Consider the following 16,681-nt stretch of genomic DNA (forward strand, 5'->3'; position numbering starts at 1 on the left):
TTTTCTTACTCGAGGACGTGACGTGTGTGTTTCTTTTACAGGTTTCTCATTTGGTGTTTTTATATTTGGACAAAGCTGCTCTTTATTTTCATCTTTATTTTCATCTATATTTTCATCTATATTTTCATCTATATTTTCTCGCCTCTGCGCTGACGACAGCCGTGGCTGGAGGCAAATTGTTTTTGGGTTGTCCGTCCGTCCGTCCGTCCGGTCCATTCTCCTGAATGCAATATCTCAGGAACACAACGAGAAGGAATTTCTTCAAATGGGGCACAAACGTCTGCATCATGGCAGTACAACAGGCCCTGATTCTAGTTCTTATTGTCAACATCCCGTGAAAAGACCAAAACCAACAACGTGTCCATCTGTACTGTCCAGCGTCCCTCCCCTGTCTGTGGCTCTCATCTACAAGCCGAAGAAGAAGCACATCTTTTAAAAGACGACTCGGAGACATTTTAAACTCTTTCATTTCTTAAAACGCGGCGTAACAAACGTCACTCATGAAGAAATAGTCCAATTGTCGGGGACTATTTTCAGCGGTGGTTTAATACCAACACTGTTGCACAAAGTGACGTGTTTCTTCATTACCATGAGCAGTTTATTTTGACAAGTCAATGTGGATTAATCCGCCGCTGAAAATAGTCCCCAATAAATACGCTATTTCCTCCTTTTTGAGTAGCATATGCTAACAACCAAAGTGACCTTTGATATTTCAATCTTAGGAGGAGTATTAAAGGGCCACAGACGGGGACAAGGCTAGCTGGACAGTATTAGAAGTTTGAACTCATGTGTGGCTTTGGTCTCTTCAGAGGATCTGTTAACAGCAAAAGACAAGAGAAAGAATGACATCAGCCAGAAGACGTGGGAATATTTACCGCACACAGCGACATTGAGCCAACAAGTTAAAAACATTTATTGTCGATATTTCCATAATGTACAAAAAAAAACAAAAAAACTTCTAATGCGCACGACACAACGAGATCAAATGGTGCACTGTGCAGTGAAAGAGACGGAATTGAAAAAAGAGAAGAGCTCGTGAGCGGACAGAAGAACTCTCACAGCTGAGTGCTTCAAGTTACTTTTACATTCAGCACACAAACTGCTGAGCCCCATCTTCTTTCACCTCTAGCTGATTTAAACAGGCAATTGGTACAATGAAGCAATACAATAAAAAAAAAACAACAACACCATCAAAAATCTAAAAAAGGAGTCACATTTGAAACCAGTTTTCTCGTCATGCTATGCAGTAGAAATCAGTAAGAACAAAGCGGGTGTAGCAGTTCTTTATGGCACTTTACTTTTCCTCATGTTTGCAAAAGATTAACATTCAAAGGAAAAGTACTCGACGCGTCCTGACGGGACCAGAGCTACGATTCGATAAATCGTTCACAGTTGAAACCCAATATTCACGTTCTGTAGCTTATTCATTTCCTCGTCCAGTCTCGTAAACAAGCGGCTCAGATTCCCTCCATGGGCTGAAAGCTCCGCCCCCCCCCCCTGTGATTAACATCTGCCGGTCAAATGAGATCAGAAAGGATTCAACACGCATGCGTCAGCCTATCGGAGAGTACAGAGGCATTACAGGAGGCTTTATACTTGTAGCAAAACACGATCACCATTGAGAAAAAAAATCATTAAAAACAAAATGAAAACAATCACAGCGTTATTCACTTTGAACCACAGAGAACTCCATTTACAAGGTACAGCACAACGTTGGCAGCTTGTTTCTGTGTCGCACATTTAAACTGCGGTTTGCTTCGTCACAAAGGTTGACGACACACCTTTAGAAGACTTCATCTAACTACGTCACAGTTCAGAGACCGTAATGAATATTTATCCTTATGATAAGAGCAACATCTTCGTCTGACATCAACATAGTACTGGCAACATAAGGCTCCAACTCCCATATTAACACTAAAAGGAAAATAGTGAATATATTTATATATGTATATATCAATAAAATTAGGGTCATGACCCGGTGAGATTGTCAAAATTGTCTGTAATGAACTCAACTGAACATTCGACTGAACCAGAGTGGAGGTGGTGATTGTCCAGCCCTTTCCCCAAAACATCCCAAGATGCAACAGGACCCCTCCTATGACCTGCAGGTCGCACTGAACACACACACACACACACACACACACACACACACACACACACACACACACACGGCAGAGCAACAGCGCAGTACAGTGTCCGGTCAGCCCTTCGTTTCTGTCTCGGCCTTCGCGTGATCTGGACTTCCACAGATGAGTCAGTTTGGTAGTTTGCAGGTCAAGAGACGTGCCGTTAGAGTGAAACATAGATGTTGTTTTGTTGAAGAGAGAACGTCTTTAGTATTCGTCCTGATTTAAGTGTCTGCAGTCTGATTCTGTGACTGAAGCGACGTCAAACAACCCTGTCTCAACCCTCTGTGTGCAGTAATGTCCTCACATGTTTGTGGGACTTCTGGACCTTAAACTCCGCTGTTAATCAATTATGTTTGATTCAGTTACCATATCTCAATGTCTATTAAAGTCACTAAATGATGGTAATAATGGTCACGTTTGAGCAGCTACAAATGGACCTTGTTTAGTTTTAATCTAAAAGCAGGGCTGTCATTTAGGACACAGAATTCTTTATTTTGATATTTGATGTTTAGAATAAAACAGTTGGACCATATTGTGCTAAAAATATAAGAAAACTGTTTTAATAATTTAGAAATAATCTGACAAATTTGGGTAATCTGATTTAAGTGCTCGTTGAAAACAATGGAAAAAACAAGTGAAACTGAATACATCAAAAAACTCTAATCAAAATACGAATATTAATATTCATGCTTTCACTTTGACAAAATAAAAAAAGCTTTTTATTTCCTTCACCACCGATCAGACGCTAAAATAAATGAACACGTTTGACAGTTTCGGGACTCCGTACTTGACCTGCAAATGACCAAAAATGTGTTTATTGCATGACTTCAAACATCTGATGAGGAAACATTATCAGTGTCATCAGTCATAAATGATGTGTATCCAGAAAAGAAGTGTTAATCAAATCATCTACTAATTGTTTTCTTTTGGGGTTCTTCAGTTCAGAATTTTTGTTTTGCAAATAATCTCTCTTCTTACAATAGTTAGAAATTCAGTCATATTTAGTGTGAATTCAGAATACAGACCTGAAATGGTCTGTTATTTTGAAGAATATCATAAAGAAAAAGTCTTTTGTGGTTCAGGAACACGATGATGTGTCAGTAAAATAAGAAAACTAAAACACGTGATACACTGTGCTGAGTTAACGTACTGTAGCACGGCTTTATTTGAAACACTAAGCGGTCATATGTTCTGCTCATCTTTAGCAAAGACAACTTGAAGTACTTTGAAGGCCTCCAGGTTTAAAATACTGATTTTGTCTTAAACATCATAAAAAGCACTTTGTTCAATCATTTTCTTTGCAGGATCGTTTTGAAATCAAAAAGAGAAATCTGTTTCTTTTAAACCATCAACAGAAGTCATAATGTGTGCTTAAAGGCACTGCTTTTGGAGACACAAAGTAGAGTTGAGCGTAAGGATTCAGATAGTTGAGTCAGACCAAAAGAAACACTTCTTGCCGTGACATCAGTTAGCAAAGCGAACTCAGCCTTTGCAAACAGACACGGCCGCGCAAAAGTCCCACTCAGGAAGTACAACATCGATCTCAGTGTGCTTGTGTTCAAGCATAAAGAGAGCAAATGCCACCAGAGACGATAACCGAGAGATTTCTCTGAGCCCTCATTAATCAGAATGCAAACCTTTTTTTTCAAATGATCACTTTTGCTGTGATGTTTCTGCACCTTAGCGTTCGACCAGTACGACGTTGAAGGAGGCCGTTGAAGAGGCTCGGCTTTGCAAAGTGAGAAAGAGGATCAGCGTTACGTCCTCCACAAACAGCCCGGCAGACGCTGAAAAGTTCACGAAGGAAAAAAGGAAATAAACACCCAATTAAACACTGAACTCTCACCAAAAGAAGTAAACAAAACCACATGGGGCAATAAACGCAATTTCATGCAAACAGCTGAACTCGTGACGCTTCAGTCGCGAGTTCATTTTCATTGACATATTTTTTCGTATTAACGGCCGATTGAAACGCACCGATCTCCAGCGGCGTCTTTCTTCTCAGATGTCTACTTCTGCTTCTGCTGAGACTCAAGAGAGAGCTTTGTGTTTGTGGTGCTAGTGAGCAACCTGCAGCCCTGTGCACGCCTCCGAAGACCCTCCGAGTCATCATCTAACCCTTTTATGGTTTGTTTTTTTTCCTCTCTTTTTTTTTTTTTTTTTTTTGGCATTTCACATAAATGTAGAACATATGTCCTTCTCCTAAACACTGCTTTTCCAAGTTCCGCCTGTTAGATCTCGTAGATCCTCGACATTCCGCCGTCTCGCTGTCTTCGACACCCGTTATTTAGTTTTACACATCGGTCACAGTTCACACAGGAAACAAATGCTTGTGCCAGTAGTGGGAAATAATACTGAGCTTTCTGAATGACTTGGGGCTCCGTAATGTATCAGCTGACTCTCAGCACTATCAACAACAATGATTCGATGGGGAAAAGTTTTCAATTTCCAACACCGGTACAAGCGTGAACTATCATTCTTTAAATTGTCGTATTTGAACAAAACTCCTCATCTACGGTATTTACCGTACATCAGGGATCAGATTCAAAGCAGCAGAGGCCGAGATGTTATGAGTTTTAGTCACACCAACACTGGACGCTACATTTCCCACAATGCAGCAAACTGTATCTTTCCCACAGACCCTGCTTGCCTGGTAAATACCCGGCGTCTTTCAAACGCAACGCCCTCAGTTTGTATGTGTGGTTTCCAAGCCCGAGCTAAAACTACCCTGATGACATCACTGTGACGTCACTGGGGTTATTTTTTTTTCTCAACACAACACATAACATCGCAGCCTAACAAAGAGTGCCCATTTAAGGTATTTACATCGCCCAGCGTCTGGAACTGAAGCGTCTTCACCCCACGTCTGAATCTAAAGAGGAATCCAGTGCGTAGCTACGGCCTAAAACACATTTTGAGGACATTCTGACACAAATGTAAAAGCTTCCTCAGACGGACTGGAATGACCACCATGAGAGGGTTGCAGTGATGGACTGGTCCCCTGTGCTATACAGCAGCAAATACCTGCAGCAGCAGACAGACAGTATGTACAGTATATACAGGGAGATGACCATGCTGCTTCTGCATGTTACAGCCTGACAAGACACCAGATGTACACTAGAGTTCCTAACCGTGCCCTTTGAGGCTGAGGGGCTGCTCGGGAACAGGTGGACCAAGTTTTGTGTTCCAGCCCTGAACTAGGTCAGAGGTGGGGACGTGACGGGGTTCATCATTTGGCACCTGGTCGGTCACGTTTCAGGGGGGGCGGGTCAGACCGGAGGCTGTTCCGGGTCACTGGAGTTAAGTTGGGTTTCCATCGTGGTTTCGTCCGGGTACGGGTTGGGGTACGGGTTGAGGAACGGGTCGGCGAGGCTGGTCATCGGGACGACGGTGGGTGCGGCAGGTCTGGCGGCGTCAGGTCCGGAGGCGGCGCCGGCGCCGGCGCTCAGGTGGCCGGGGTCTCGGCCTGCAGGCTGGACATGCGGATCTGCGAGCTGCTCTTGCTGAGGATGGACAGCTGCGTGCCGCCGTTCACCCCACTGCTCGCCAGCGAAGGATGCCGGTGCTTCAGGTCCACAGCAAAGTACCGGTTCACCGTCCAGCTGCGCCATTTCCTCTTGATCTCCGATTGCACCTTGAGGGATATACTTCACAAGGTCATTATTAATGGACCTCGCTGGAAAGAGACAAGCTCACTGTCCCTCATTCTGTACTGCAGCTAAGGCTCAGATTCAGATTCTCACTGAAAAATGCATCTTTCTTAAAGGAACACGTTGGTTTAAACCAATTTTGGATTTGAAAAAAATTGATTTTCACACCCAAAATATGTTGTAGATCCAAGAAGAATGTGAGCTAAGAAAACAGCCCATATAATAGAAAGTGAAGAAATTATTATGGCCAGATTGCTAAGAACAAATTGCTTGACTAACAAATTTACCAAAAATTTTCAACAGTCACAAACCAATACTTTGTTTGAAAAAATAAAGTGAAAATGATGAGCCTTATCCATACCATGTGCGTCTCAGACCTCATGTAGTCCATGCGGATACACGCTGCAGGTCAGTAATGTTCTCATGTGTGTTTAATTAAATGATGTGTGTGTGTGTGGTGTGATGGCGTCAGTAATTCTTTTGAAGGATGTTTACCTCTCCATTCAGGAAGCAGTAGAGGACGGCCACGACAAAGCCCTGAGGAGACACAGAGGGACCAAGCATGAGACACCGTGAAACCACCTGTGTGTGTGTGTGTGTGTGTGTGTGTGTGTGTGTAATGAAACACTCCTGTGAATAAAAGCAGTACGATCCATTTTTAAAGTTGTCATTAGTGTGTTTTTTTTTAACTCTAAAGCCTTCCATTTTTGTGATGAAGGCCAGAAACTTGTGTCCAAATCTTTCATTCACACTTCTGTTCACATCCTCCATCCTTCCTCCCCTGGCTTGTGACAGTACGCCAGCTTTTCCACAGCTTGTACATCGATTGTTCTGTTTCTAAATCCAGCGCCGTGGCGGAGAAACAGTCACCTGGAAGGATCCGAGGCCGAGCTCGAACACCAGACGCTCCCTCTTGCTGACGTTCTCGGGGGAGAAGGCGAACACGGTGTAGTGGATCCCAAACAGAGGAATCAGCAGCAGAGTGGAGCGGGCCAACCTCCTGCAAAAATAACACGCTCGCCGTTATGACGAGACTACAGCGTGTGTGTCCTCATTGTAATCAGCTCACACAGGACTGACTCAATGAATTCAACAGCAATATGGCATTGACATGTTGCAGGAAAGCAAACCTGGTCCCATACCATATATAAAATCAATATCCATAGCCTACAGTAGCCTACATATACACACACAGTATCTAATGCGTGTCCCGGTTGAGTGCAAATAGAATTGTTGGCTAAGGACACCTGTGTGCTAATTGGCACCTGCCTTAAATAAATGCAGACATTTTGCTCATGCGCTCATGAAGTCAGCTTGAAATAATCAGACTTACAGGTAAATACTGGATTCGTTTCCACCGATATCTGGGGACTGCAGCTTCTGGACAAGGATGACGATGATGCCGATGAAGAGCACAAAGTTGATCTGTGGAGGAAAAACAGAATGAATGTATCTTCGGCGACGGATGCGTCGATTTTAAGTCGTCGCACCTCGAGCAGAGCGATGGCGTACCATGATGGAAGCGAGCACAGGTCCCTTGATCACCCACCAGATGGCGGCGTTGTCATTCATGTCCCAACACCTGAGAGCGCGGGGCGAGAAGACAAAACACGTTGGGCGCAGGGACCGACCAACTTCAACATACACACACACACACACACACACACACACACACACACACACACACACTGATGTCTGGGGTTCACAACCTACCCGATGTCATCGAAGTGCAGCTTCAGCACCGCCCAGATGGTCACGCACACCGTGGGGGTTCCTGTTGTAAACACGACACAAACACATTGATTAGGACGCGTCCAGTCATCGGATGAGAACTCGGGTGTGCGTGACGCGGTCGTTGTCTCACCCCAGCCGATGATGATGTACCAGTAGAAGTATCTCTTTTCGGGGAAGAAGGTCTCCACCAGCAAAGTGAAGAGGTACAGACCCTCGATGAAGAGCCAGAAGTAGTTGGAGAGGACGCAGTAGTGGAAGAATATCATCACCGCTCGACACTCCAGCTTCGAGGAGGTAAAAGACAAGGGTCCATATGAATGAACAAATCCTGTGCTGCCTGCTGACATGAGATCAGCCGGCGTTACTCACGGTGTGTATGAAGCAGTGCTCGCTGTCCTCTTTGGCGTACAGCACGCCGTCTTTGATGAAGACGGAAATAGCTCTCAACATGAACGACACAAATAGGTTCATGTGGATGAAGTTCCTGGTGCAGTGCAGCTTCCTGTGGAAACAGACAGGAACCCTCTGAACGTTGTTCTGATAAAAGAAAAGCACCACATGCAGAAGAACAATACACCGACGTTTGTACCGCCATCGACACACATGCTGGTGTTCACTACGCTCACATAGCAGTAGCAGTGGTAATAATTGTAGTAATAGCAGTAGTGGTAGTACTGTAGTTGTAGTTGCAATGACAATTCTGGCAGCAGCAATGGCAGTAATAGTAGTAGCTGGAGTCATAATACTTGCAGTATTAGTAGTATTAGTACTGTAGTGCTGGTAGCAGCAGCAGTATCAGTGATAGTGATAATAATTGATGTAGCGATTCCAGCTGTATTCATACGTGTAATAGTAGTTGTAGTCAGTAGTAGTTGTAGTACTAACACGTAGAGTGATGATAGTAGTAGTACAAGAATTGCAACAGTACTGGTAGTAACCAATAGTAGTATTACTAGTACTAGAAGCTTCTGTATGATATCAGTGCTTCTGTATGATATCGGAGCTGTAAAATAACAGTAATTTTATGTTATTAACATCTACAATACTTTGATTGCCACCCCGTAAAATAGGACGAGGATACTCTATAAGGAAGGACAAACTTCCACCACTTCCTCTCTACTACTTCTTCATGTGTGTCTGATGAACCTCGTGCCCCCCCCCCCCCCCCCCCCACCAGTACCGCCAAAACAGCCTCACCTGAACCTGCACAGGATGACCATGGCCGTGGTGAGGGAGACCAGAGAGGTGCTGTAGCCCACGGTGTACAGAGCCTTCACCGACACATAGTACATGTCCTGAGACACAAGCACAACAGACACTGAAGGAAACTGAGCTGAGCGGCTTTTTATATTTTTTATATTAAATGTCATGACGGCGATGCACTAACTGGATGGCTGCTGTTCCCTTCCTCATACAGGCAGGCGTCGATGTAATAAGGAAAGGTCTCTGTCCAGCCGAACTCGGTGCAGTTACGACTCACCTTCCCCAGCTCTGTGGACACGGGACACTTTATTGGACACACAGACTTATTTCCACAGTGAAATCAGGGAGAGAAGCAGACCAGAGGGTAAAAATCACACAAAAACAGGGAGTCTACAGAAGACGCTAAAGGTAAATGGGAAGTCCTTAGTAACTGACCAACGTCTTCTTCGTTCATGAACTGAGAGAAGAGTTCGGGACAGTTGACCTCGACCACCTCGCCAATCCTGGCGGGCTGCCAACACGTCAGGTTGTCCCACATCCACGGACAGCCTGAGAACACAACAGGTGGACGAACACGGTGCGCAGCGGTGAGCGTTTGATTCTTAAGAGCCATATGTTCATTCACCCGCAGCTCATTTATCATGACTTCAAAATCACAGATCCTTGAAACTCGCATACTACGGTGGCTGAAATGTCAGCTCCCATGCCAGCACCCGCTATGAACAAATATCCTTCATCTCCCTTTGGATGTAAACGCGTTCCATAATTCTATTGGTCACTCCCTGCCGGCACAGCCTGCAGCTTTTTCATTTCAAATTAATTTTTAGAAAAGCTTCCGAGAGAGAGAAAGCTCAAGGCAACAAAGAAAAGACACTAGAGAAAGAGATGTGTGATGGTTGGTTATTCTAATATACAATATCATGTGTTGGAGCTAAATCCCAAATTTTAGAAATCCATTTAGATGGGACACACTCATGGAGGATGGCTGGTCACAATGGCTGCATAGGCTTAAATCATGGCTGAGTCATGTGATTCCCAAAATTAGTTTGTGACTTGGTTAACCAGCTCTGCTTTGTAGCCAATACTCCACTAACTTCAGTAGTGTGTGTAACTGCGCTAGTTAGCTGGCTAGTTAGCCCCCAGTTTAACACGCTAACAATGTCTGGTACAGCCGATGCAGCGTAGCTTCATCGAGTAATCAGCCTTCCTTCGATCCCCTCTTCGGGACTGGAAAAGTAAAGCTTCCTGAGATCTTTAAACTGAAAATGCAACAGTCTTTATTCATAGTTTCTGTTTCAAGTTGCATCTCCAGCAGCAGACGATTCCTTTTAAGCCTTGTAGCTCTCTTTCTGGAGGGCCGCTCCAAACCACAAGAGACTTCTAAACAAGGTTAGGTGGGAGCGTTGGCACGAAGCCTCTCGCTCAGTTTGAGCTTCCCTTCATCCGTCACACAGAGCGACGCCTGTCACCCACCGTGTCTCTGATCAACCCTCATCTGAAGGATCATCATCGTGAGATGCTGCCAATTAAAGCCTGGGCCCCTCCCTCGCTGTGCATCGAAATATATGAATTCATTTGCTTTGCTGAATCTCTCTGTCGGCCCTGCATTAGCTAGTTATGCTCAATTATCAAGTCTTTCTAATGATCTCTCTTTGCAGACAAGCGGGTCAGAGTCAAGCCACAGAACGGAGAACTATCTCCCACTCATTAGCACGCCAGCCCCGAAGATGTTCTTGTTGTTAATCTCTGTGTTTATTCTTTTTTTTAAATTTTATTTTAATTAGGCCACGTTGAAAGTCGTTACAACGTCAACAAAGTAGTTGTTAGCATGAGGGGAAGGGATTAAAGGCTGCACAAACACCGCCCAAAAAAAAAGGCCTACCGAATTCTGGATCGTTCCCAGGATCGTCCGAGGCGATCATTTCCATGCACTTCTCCTGCTCCCTCTTGATCACACAGTTAGAGGGCACCTGTTGATTTGAACCCTGGGAACAACATTAACACACACACACACACACACACACACACACAGAGAGAGAGAGAGAGAGAGAGAGAGAGAGAGAGAGAGAGAGAGAGAGAGAGAGAGTCAAGTGGCTGAAGATTACATCAGAGCACAGAGGAAGGACCCAAAGGTAAAATGGACGAGGCTGCTTCATTAGCTTCACCGTTCAGTTCACGCCACAGTGTGGGAGAGGTTCTGAGCTCTGGGATCTGTTTAAAACACTCAACCAATTAAACAAAACCATTTCAGAGCTGTTGGCAATCTCCCCGTGCTAACCGGCCCAGAGGGGGGGGGGGGGGGGGGGATCACTGTCGCGACAACAAGGCCGGGAAGGCTTTTCACACTGGACCGTGCCAGGCGTTACACCCATCTGTTTTCAAAGCAGACACACAGAGGTGACTGTTCAAACTTGTAGCGCTCCAGTGGCTTCAACACAATTCGAGGCCAGAGTCCCAGAGCTGCGACTCAAGACATGGAGGTCACGTCCAAAGTCGCTTCCTTCACAGCACCCCCCCTCTCTGGCAGCTGCACAATGCAGGAGGGGGGGGGGGGGCTGTGTCTGGTAAGAAGATGATCTTGTGTCTCTGTGCCGGCGTCAGTCCGGGAGACGCCGCGTCACGGCTTTTACGAGGTGGAGCAGAGGAGCAGTCGAGCGTTCGTCCGCTGACGTCAACGGCTCTGGATTCACTCACTGAGGGTTTAGCAGAGTAATAGAGACGCAGGCGTTTTTTCGGGGGCACCGTGTGGAACGAGTGTCGACACACTTTGTGTATCTACGAATCTGCCCGAGGATTTATGTGCCGCACTCTCCAGCAACAGCAGCACGTCGGCAGCGGTGCAGTTTGAATGGAGTACGCTGGCAGTAACGGCACAGGTGATGACGTTCTCTGGATCTGGATGTGGGTGGTAGTCCATCTTAAATCAGTGGTCAATTAGTAAGACATAGGAGACACTAGTCAGTCATGTTATTCTGTTGGGAAGAAGAAATACTATAGTTGGAATTACTTCTGGATGTGCAAAATAACAACAAAATTAAATTCCCATAAAACTGAACTGCATTCTGTATTACGTTGCAGCTGATCAGGCCTCTGCTCAGATTAAAGTTGGGCGGAGCTATCTGGAAAATTTCACCAGGTCACCAAACTCAATTTGTCCTGCTTTTACAGATGCACCAGCTCTGCAGAGAGAATGCCTAATCAGGTGAAGCAGGTTTAAACACCTGTCGATGTGTCACAGCGTTCATTACTCATCATTTAGGCAATAAAAAAATATCAACACTGACTTGCAGCACAAGATCGCGATCCCTCCGGTGTTAAAGTGTCATTACCCTCCCGTTTCATGGCTTCATGTTAAAGTCTCTACTTCATTCTTTGGCAGTGAACGCTGCCAGTGAACATCAATCGTTGATGCAGATCAAGTGCGTATGAACTTCATTTGTAGGGTTGCTGATTGATGGGTGGGAGCAGCAGCAAAGCCTAACGCACTGTGTGACTCTTGGAAAGTTTAAAGAGCAGTTCCTGTGTTTATTTCTCTGATGTTTAATCTCCCGCGACTCATTATTTTGTACCTTTCTGCCCCAAATCACTTCACAATATCTAATTAGGTCAAACTATCTACAAAGGGAGCGGGTCCTCTTCACAGAGTCCGCCATGTTGCACCGCCACGTTTCTACAGTAGCCCAGAACGGACAAACGCCGGCTCTAGAGAGAGCCCTTCACGTTTGTACGCTATACCTGAAGGCCACCGTAGTTCACTTACAGGCCTGGAAGTGGAGGGGAGAGAGGAGGGGTGTTCGTTTGGATGCAATCTGCAACCTCACCACTAGATGTCATTAAATCCTGCACACTGGTCCTTTAAGTAAAAGTCTTCTGTCGGCTGTGCTGTTATCAGCTGCTCCGACAGACAACTTCACATATGGGGGAAAGACACATGAAAGCAAAGGCCTAAATCTATGACAATACATTGAACTCAAGCTCATCTCCATTAAATCAGAAATGTTCTGTTGAACTGGTGTTCTGAGCTTTAGGCATGCTGACAGAGGACTGACCAGGGGGACCGCATGATGGTGAGTCATCCGCATGTGTTTTGGCAGTTTGTTACAGTTTTCATGTGCTTTTTTTTTAAATGGTGTATTTCAAAAGCAGTATATTAATGTTTTGTTGCCCCCGGAATTCTCTGTGAGGCCTAATTTCCCACTAAGGTTTTAAGAGTTCCACGTTCACGTACGTACTGCTATGGTGAACCCAAACATCTGTATTATATGAAAATACGCTCAGTTTGACTCGGAGCACGAAGCATAACTCATCCAGTAGATTATGGCATTTTTCATTTCGACACTTTGTCCATCCGAACAGCTCTCTGATTGTTTTCATACAACTTGCTGCTGTCGTCCACCATCTTCCCTTGAGCTCATCTCTCAGTTTCTCAGACAACCCTTCAGCTCAAGGGTGATGACTCACATTTAACAACAGTAATAAAAGATCGCTTTCCCTACAGCTTTTCATGGGGAGGAGCGGAGAGGAGAGGAGAGGGAAGGAGAGGGGGGGGGAGGAGAGGGGAGGGGAGGAGAGGGGAGGAGAGAAGAGAAGAGGAGAGGAGAGGGGGGGAGAGGAGAGGAGAGGGAAGGAGAGGAGAGGGAAGGAAAGGGAAGGAGAGGAGAGGGAAGGAGAGGGGGGAAGAGGAGAGGGGAGGGGAGGAGAGGGAAGGAGAGGGGAGGAGAGAAGAGAAGAGGAGAGGAGAGGAGAGGGAAGGAGAGGAGAGGGAAGGAAAGGGAAGGAGAGGAGAGGGAAGGAGAGCATGGACCTTCTCCTTCGTCAAAGATTTAACAGACAGGAATAATGCTGAATAAACAATGAATAAATGATGAGAGCGCATCCTTATCCATCGTTCCTGCCACACACTGATCATTGAATTATTGATGCAGACACTCCATACGCTTACTTCAACTCTGTGAACGACTTCACAAGCGCACGAGCGTCAGGCCTCGACACCTGTTTGCTGAATGTATTCATGTAAAGCTCCACCTGTTGCCGAGTCGGTTTGCACGCCGAGAAACTGAAGGCGGATTACACATTGTGTCCTTTAAAAGGTAGAATAACAACAAGCTCACCGAGGGGAAGAGGAAGAGGAGGGTGAGGATCAGCGGGCCGACGTTGGCTGCGGTCATGTTGTGTTTCTCAGTTTTCTCTCAACACGGAGCTCTGAAAGCCGGACAGACGGACACAAAGGGACAGGTCAGCTCACCTTCCCGCCTGAAAAACACAAGAGAGGGACATCAAGACAGGTTGTCCACAGTTCGTCTACATTAAACATAAACATGACATTAGAGAGTATCTTCCATAAAGATTTGAACAGTAGAACATTTCTACGAGGAGACGTCAGCCTTAGTTTACTCTTCGCCGATCGCATTCAGTCCTATCTGAACTGTTGTAAACAGAACACTTGCCGCTGCTTCAGTTGTGAAGAGGCGATAGGAAATGCAGTCTTACTTTAATCTCAGAAAGCGTTTAGAAATATCAGATACTTAGGTTGTGAGAAGAAAAGTTGAGAATGATAACAAAGCACGCGCTATCTCACAGCGTTTGGAAATCCTTTCAAAAGTCCTGGATCAAGATCAAAAAATGAATCCCTCGTTGCTCGGCACCACAAAAACACACCGTGAGTGATCTCAACTAAGTTTGTTTAGTTTCATAATCAAAGTCTTTCAAAACAATAAAAAGATATAAACATTTCCTAATTCCAGCTTGTCAAACATGAGGATTTGCTGCTAAATATCTAAACTAAATATCTGTTTTTTTTTAGGAGATTATGAGTTGACATGTTAGAGACTAAAACAGCAGATAATGGACATAATTAGTTGCAGCCATACATGTGTCACTCTGATCTTTCCATTGAGTTTATATGGAAATGCAGTTTGAAAACACAACAAATAACCCTACTACTGTTGTGCTTCCCAGGGGGGGGCAGGGGGTGGGGGGGTGGGGTGGGGTGGGGGGGGGGGGGGGGGGGGGGGGGGGGGGGGGGGGGGAGCAAAAGCCAAGTAGCAGGACTGAGCAGTCGGGCCGCGTCCCACAGGGAGAGCTTGGCAGCTTGGCATTCCTACTTTTTACCAAAACCCTGCCAGCAGCAAGCCCCTCCCCCTGCCGTTGTCAGGAGCAACAGCTGAGAGAGCTGCTGAGTTTGGATCTGAACCGAACCGAACCACGTGGACCTGGAACCTCCCTCTGCTCCGTCTTCTGCTCTCCCGTAAATAGGTTCCATCCCGTTTCATGATGCACTTCAGTTTTTAAATGATGGCAGACGTTGAATCGTTGACAACCTAGACTTCACAATGTTCTTCAGTAGAAACACACACATTTCATGCAAACTGAGCACATTTACTTTGAGTCTTATACACGCTAAATATTAATGCCTTACTGCCCCACACAGACAGAACCTTCATTCATATTTTCGCTGGAGTGAGTCACAGAAGGGCACACACACACACACACACACACACACACACACACACACACACACACACAAAACAACAGAAAAATAACAAGACACAACATGAATGGGAGTCTGCAGCTTTGCCAAGGCCACCGTAATGGCTGCTGATGCTCTTCAATAGAAAAGCTTTCATGGGGAGAGCTCGAGCACAGGGAAAAGAAAAGTTACAAACAACCAAGACACTGATGGTATCTTCACCCTGCCACAGTTGGAATTGTCTCAGTGTGTGTGTGTGTGTGTATGTGTGTGTGTGTGTGTGTGTGTGTGTGTATGTGTGTGTGTGTGTGTGCGCGCGTGCGTGTGTGTGTCTAAAGAATAAGAAGAAAAGCAAAGAGAAAGCTAAACTATAAGTGAAGCACTTTTGGAACTCAAAGTGGAAAGATTGCATCTTTTGTGGTACCCTCACACTGCACTATAAAACTCATTTTATAAAAAATCCCGGTGATTTAACATTGTGTTTCTCTCCAGCACTTATAGCCCACTGCTTTACACTTACAGTTGCACCCTTAATGTACATCAGCCTTCCATTCAGCACATTCTGCAGCAAACAGGGATGTGACGTTAGCGTCCAGAGTGTCTCGCGTGTTTTTTTTCCGTGACAAAGCGCAGTGCGGACGGCTCATCGGGGGTTCCTCTGGTGAAAGAACTTGAAGTGGACTGCTGCCAGTCAGTCATGTAGTGTGAAAACCTTTAAGAATCCCCCATTCAAAAAACAGCAAGTTGATTATTTCCCTAAAAAATGATGTATAGACTCAAACCAAAAGAATCCCTCTTAATCATCACTTATGTCTGCATAGGGACCCTGCCCTCTGCCTGTATTTTCTTATTTTGCTGTGTTCGGGACATTTCTGGGCGTCAACCTCTATGAAAATATAAAGAGCAGGTACCAGATCGTGAGCACAGATCCAAGCGGAAGCTGGGAAAATATAGTGGACATAATGTCGGAAAAATGCAAATATAGCAAGGCGAAACACCAAGCCATTGTGTTTACAGACCGCACCCGAAAGGTCCTTTGAATTCTGCCTTTATCCAAGGCCAAGGCCCTGATAGGCTGAACAGTCTGGCTGCAAATCAGTTGGTTTTGGTCATTTAATCAAAGTGAATGAGCACAACTTAAGTATATCAACAAACATCTTGAAATCTAGTTTCATAATCTATATTCTCATTGATATTGTGCTCATATGGTAAATATTCCTAAAGTTGTGTTTAGTCAAATTCACAAAAAACTTCTGGTAACATAAAGTGAGAGCTTTACATTTGATGAGAAAATGTAAGATGGTTCCACCGAAAAATATAATTTTTGATATCGAAACGTCAATACGTTTGATCTTTAAATAATCATTATGAAAATGTGCACACACACACACACACACACACACACACACATGCGCGTTTAGACAGGGAAGAGCTTTTGGATCATCTTTGACACATCGGCTACGCCAACATAACGCGGCAGATTACCGACGTTACCA

General features: G+C 45.1%; 1 protein-coding gene across 2 annotated transcripts in view; it reads right to left on the minus strand.

Annotated features, from left to right (window-relative positions):
• Nucleotides 1–871: 871 nt before the first annotated feature.
• adcyap1r1b (adenylate cyclase activating polypeptide 1b (pituitary) receptor type I) overlaps nt 872–16,681 on the minus strand; it is a 21,540-nt gene continuing 5,730 nt past the window's right edge. Inside the window, exons 2-14 of one of the 2 annotated variants that reach the window (XM_068724964.1) lie at nt 13,828–13,969; nt 10,599–10,701; nt 9,152–9,265; nt 8,901–9,004; nt 8,711–8,808; nt 7,883–8,015; nt 7,644–7,797; nt 7,493–7,553; nt 7,292–7,361; nt 7,113–7,204; nt 6,650–6,779; nt 6,275–6,316; nt 872–5,776 (exon numbers count right to left, since the gene is read on the minus strand). In XM_068724964.1, the coding sequence (XP_068581065.1) occupies nt 5,399–5,776; nt 6,275–6,316; nt 6,650–6,779; nt 7,113–7,204; nt 7,292–7,361; nt 7,493–7,553; nt 7,644–7,797; nt 7,883–8,015; nt 8,711–8,808; nt 8,901–9,004; nt 9,152–9,265; nt 10,599–10,701; nt 13,828–13,884 (1,536 nt within the window). In that variant the 5' untranslated portion in view covers nt 13,885–13,969 and the 3' untranslated portion in view covers nt 872–5,398. The remainder of the gene's footprint in view (nt 5,777–6,274; nt 6,317–6,649; nt 6,780–7,112; nt 7,205–7,291; nt 7,362–7,492; nt 7,554–7,643; nt 7,798–7,882; nt 8,016–8,710; nt 8,809–8,900; nt 9,005–9,151; nt 9,266–10,598; nt 10,702–13,827; nt 13,970–16,681) is intronic. The other variant, XM_068724965.1, reaches the window with a different exon arrangement.

Source organism: Cebidichthys violaceus, unplaced genomic scaffold, assembly GCF_023349555.1.
Source record: "Cebidichthys violaceus isolate CVI_PGR_0920_01 unplaced genomic scaffold, fCebVio1.0.p SCAF_33, whole genome shotgun sequence".
In the NCBI taxonomy this organism is placed as follows: domain Eukaryota; kingdom Metazoa; phylum Chordata; class Actinopteri; order Perciformes; family Stichaeidae; genus Cebidichthys; species Cebidichthys violaceus.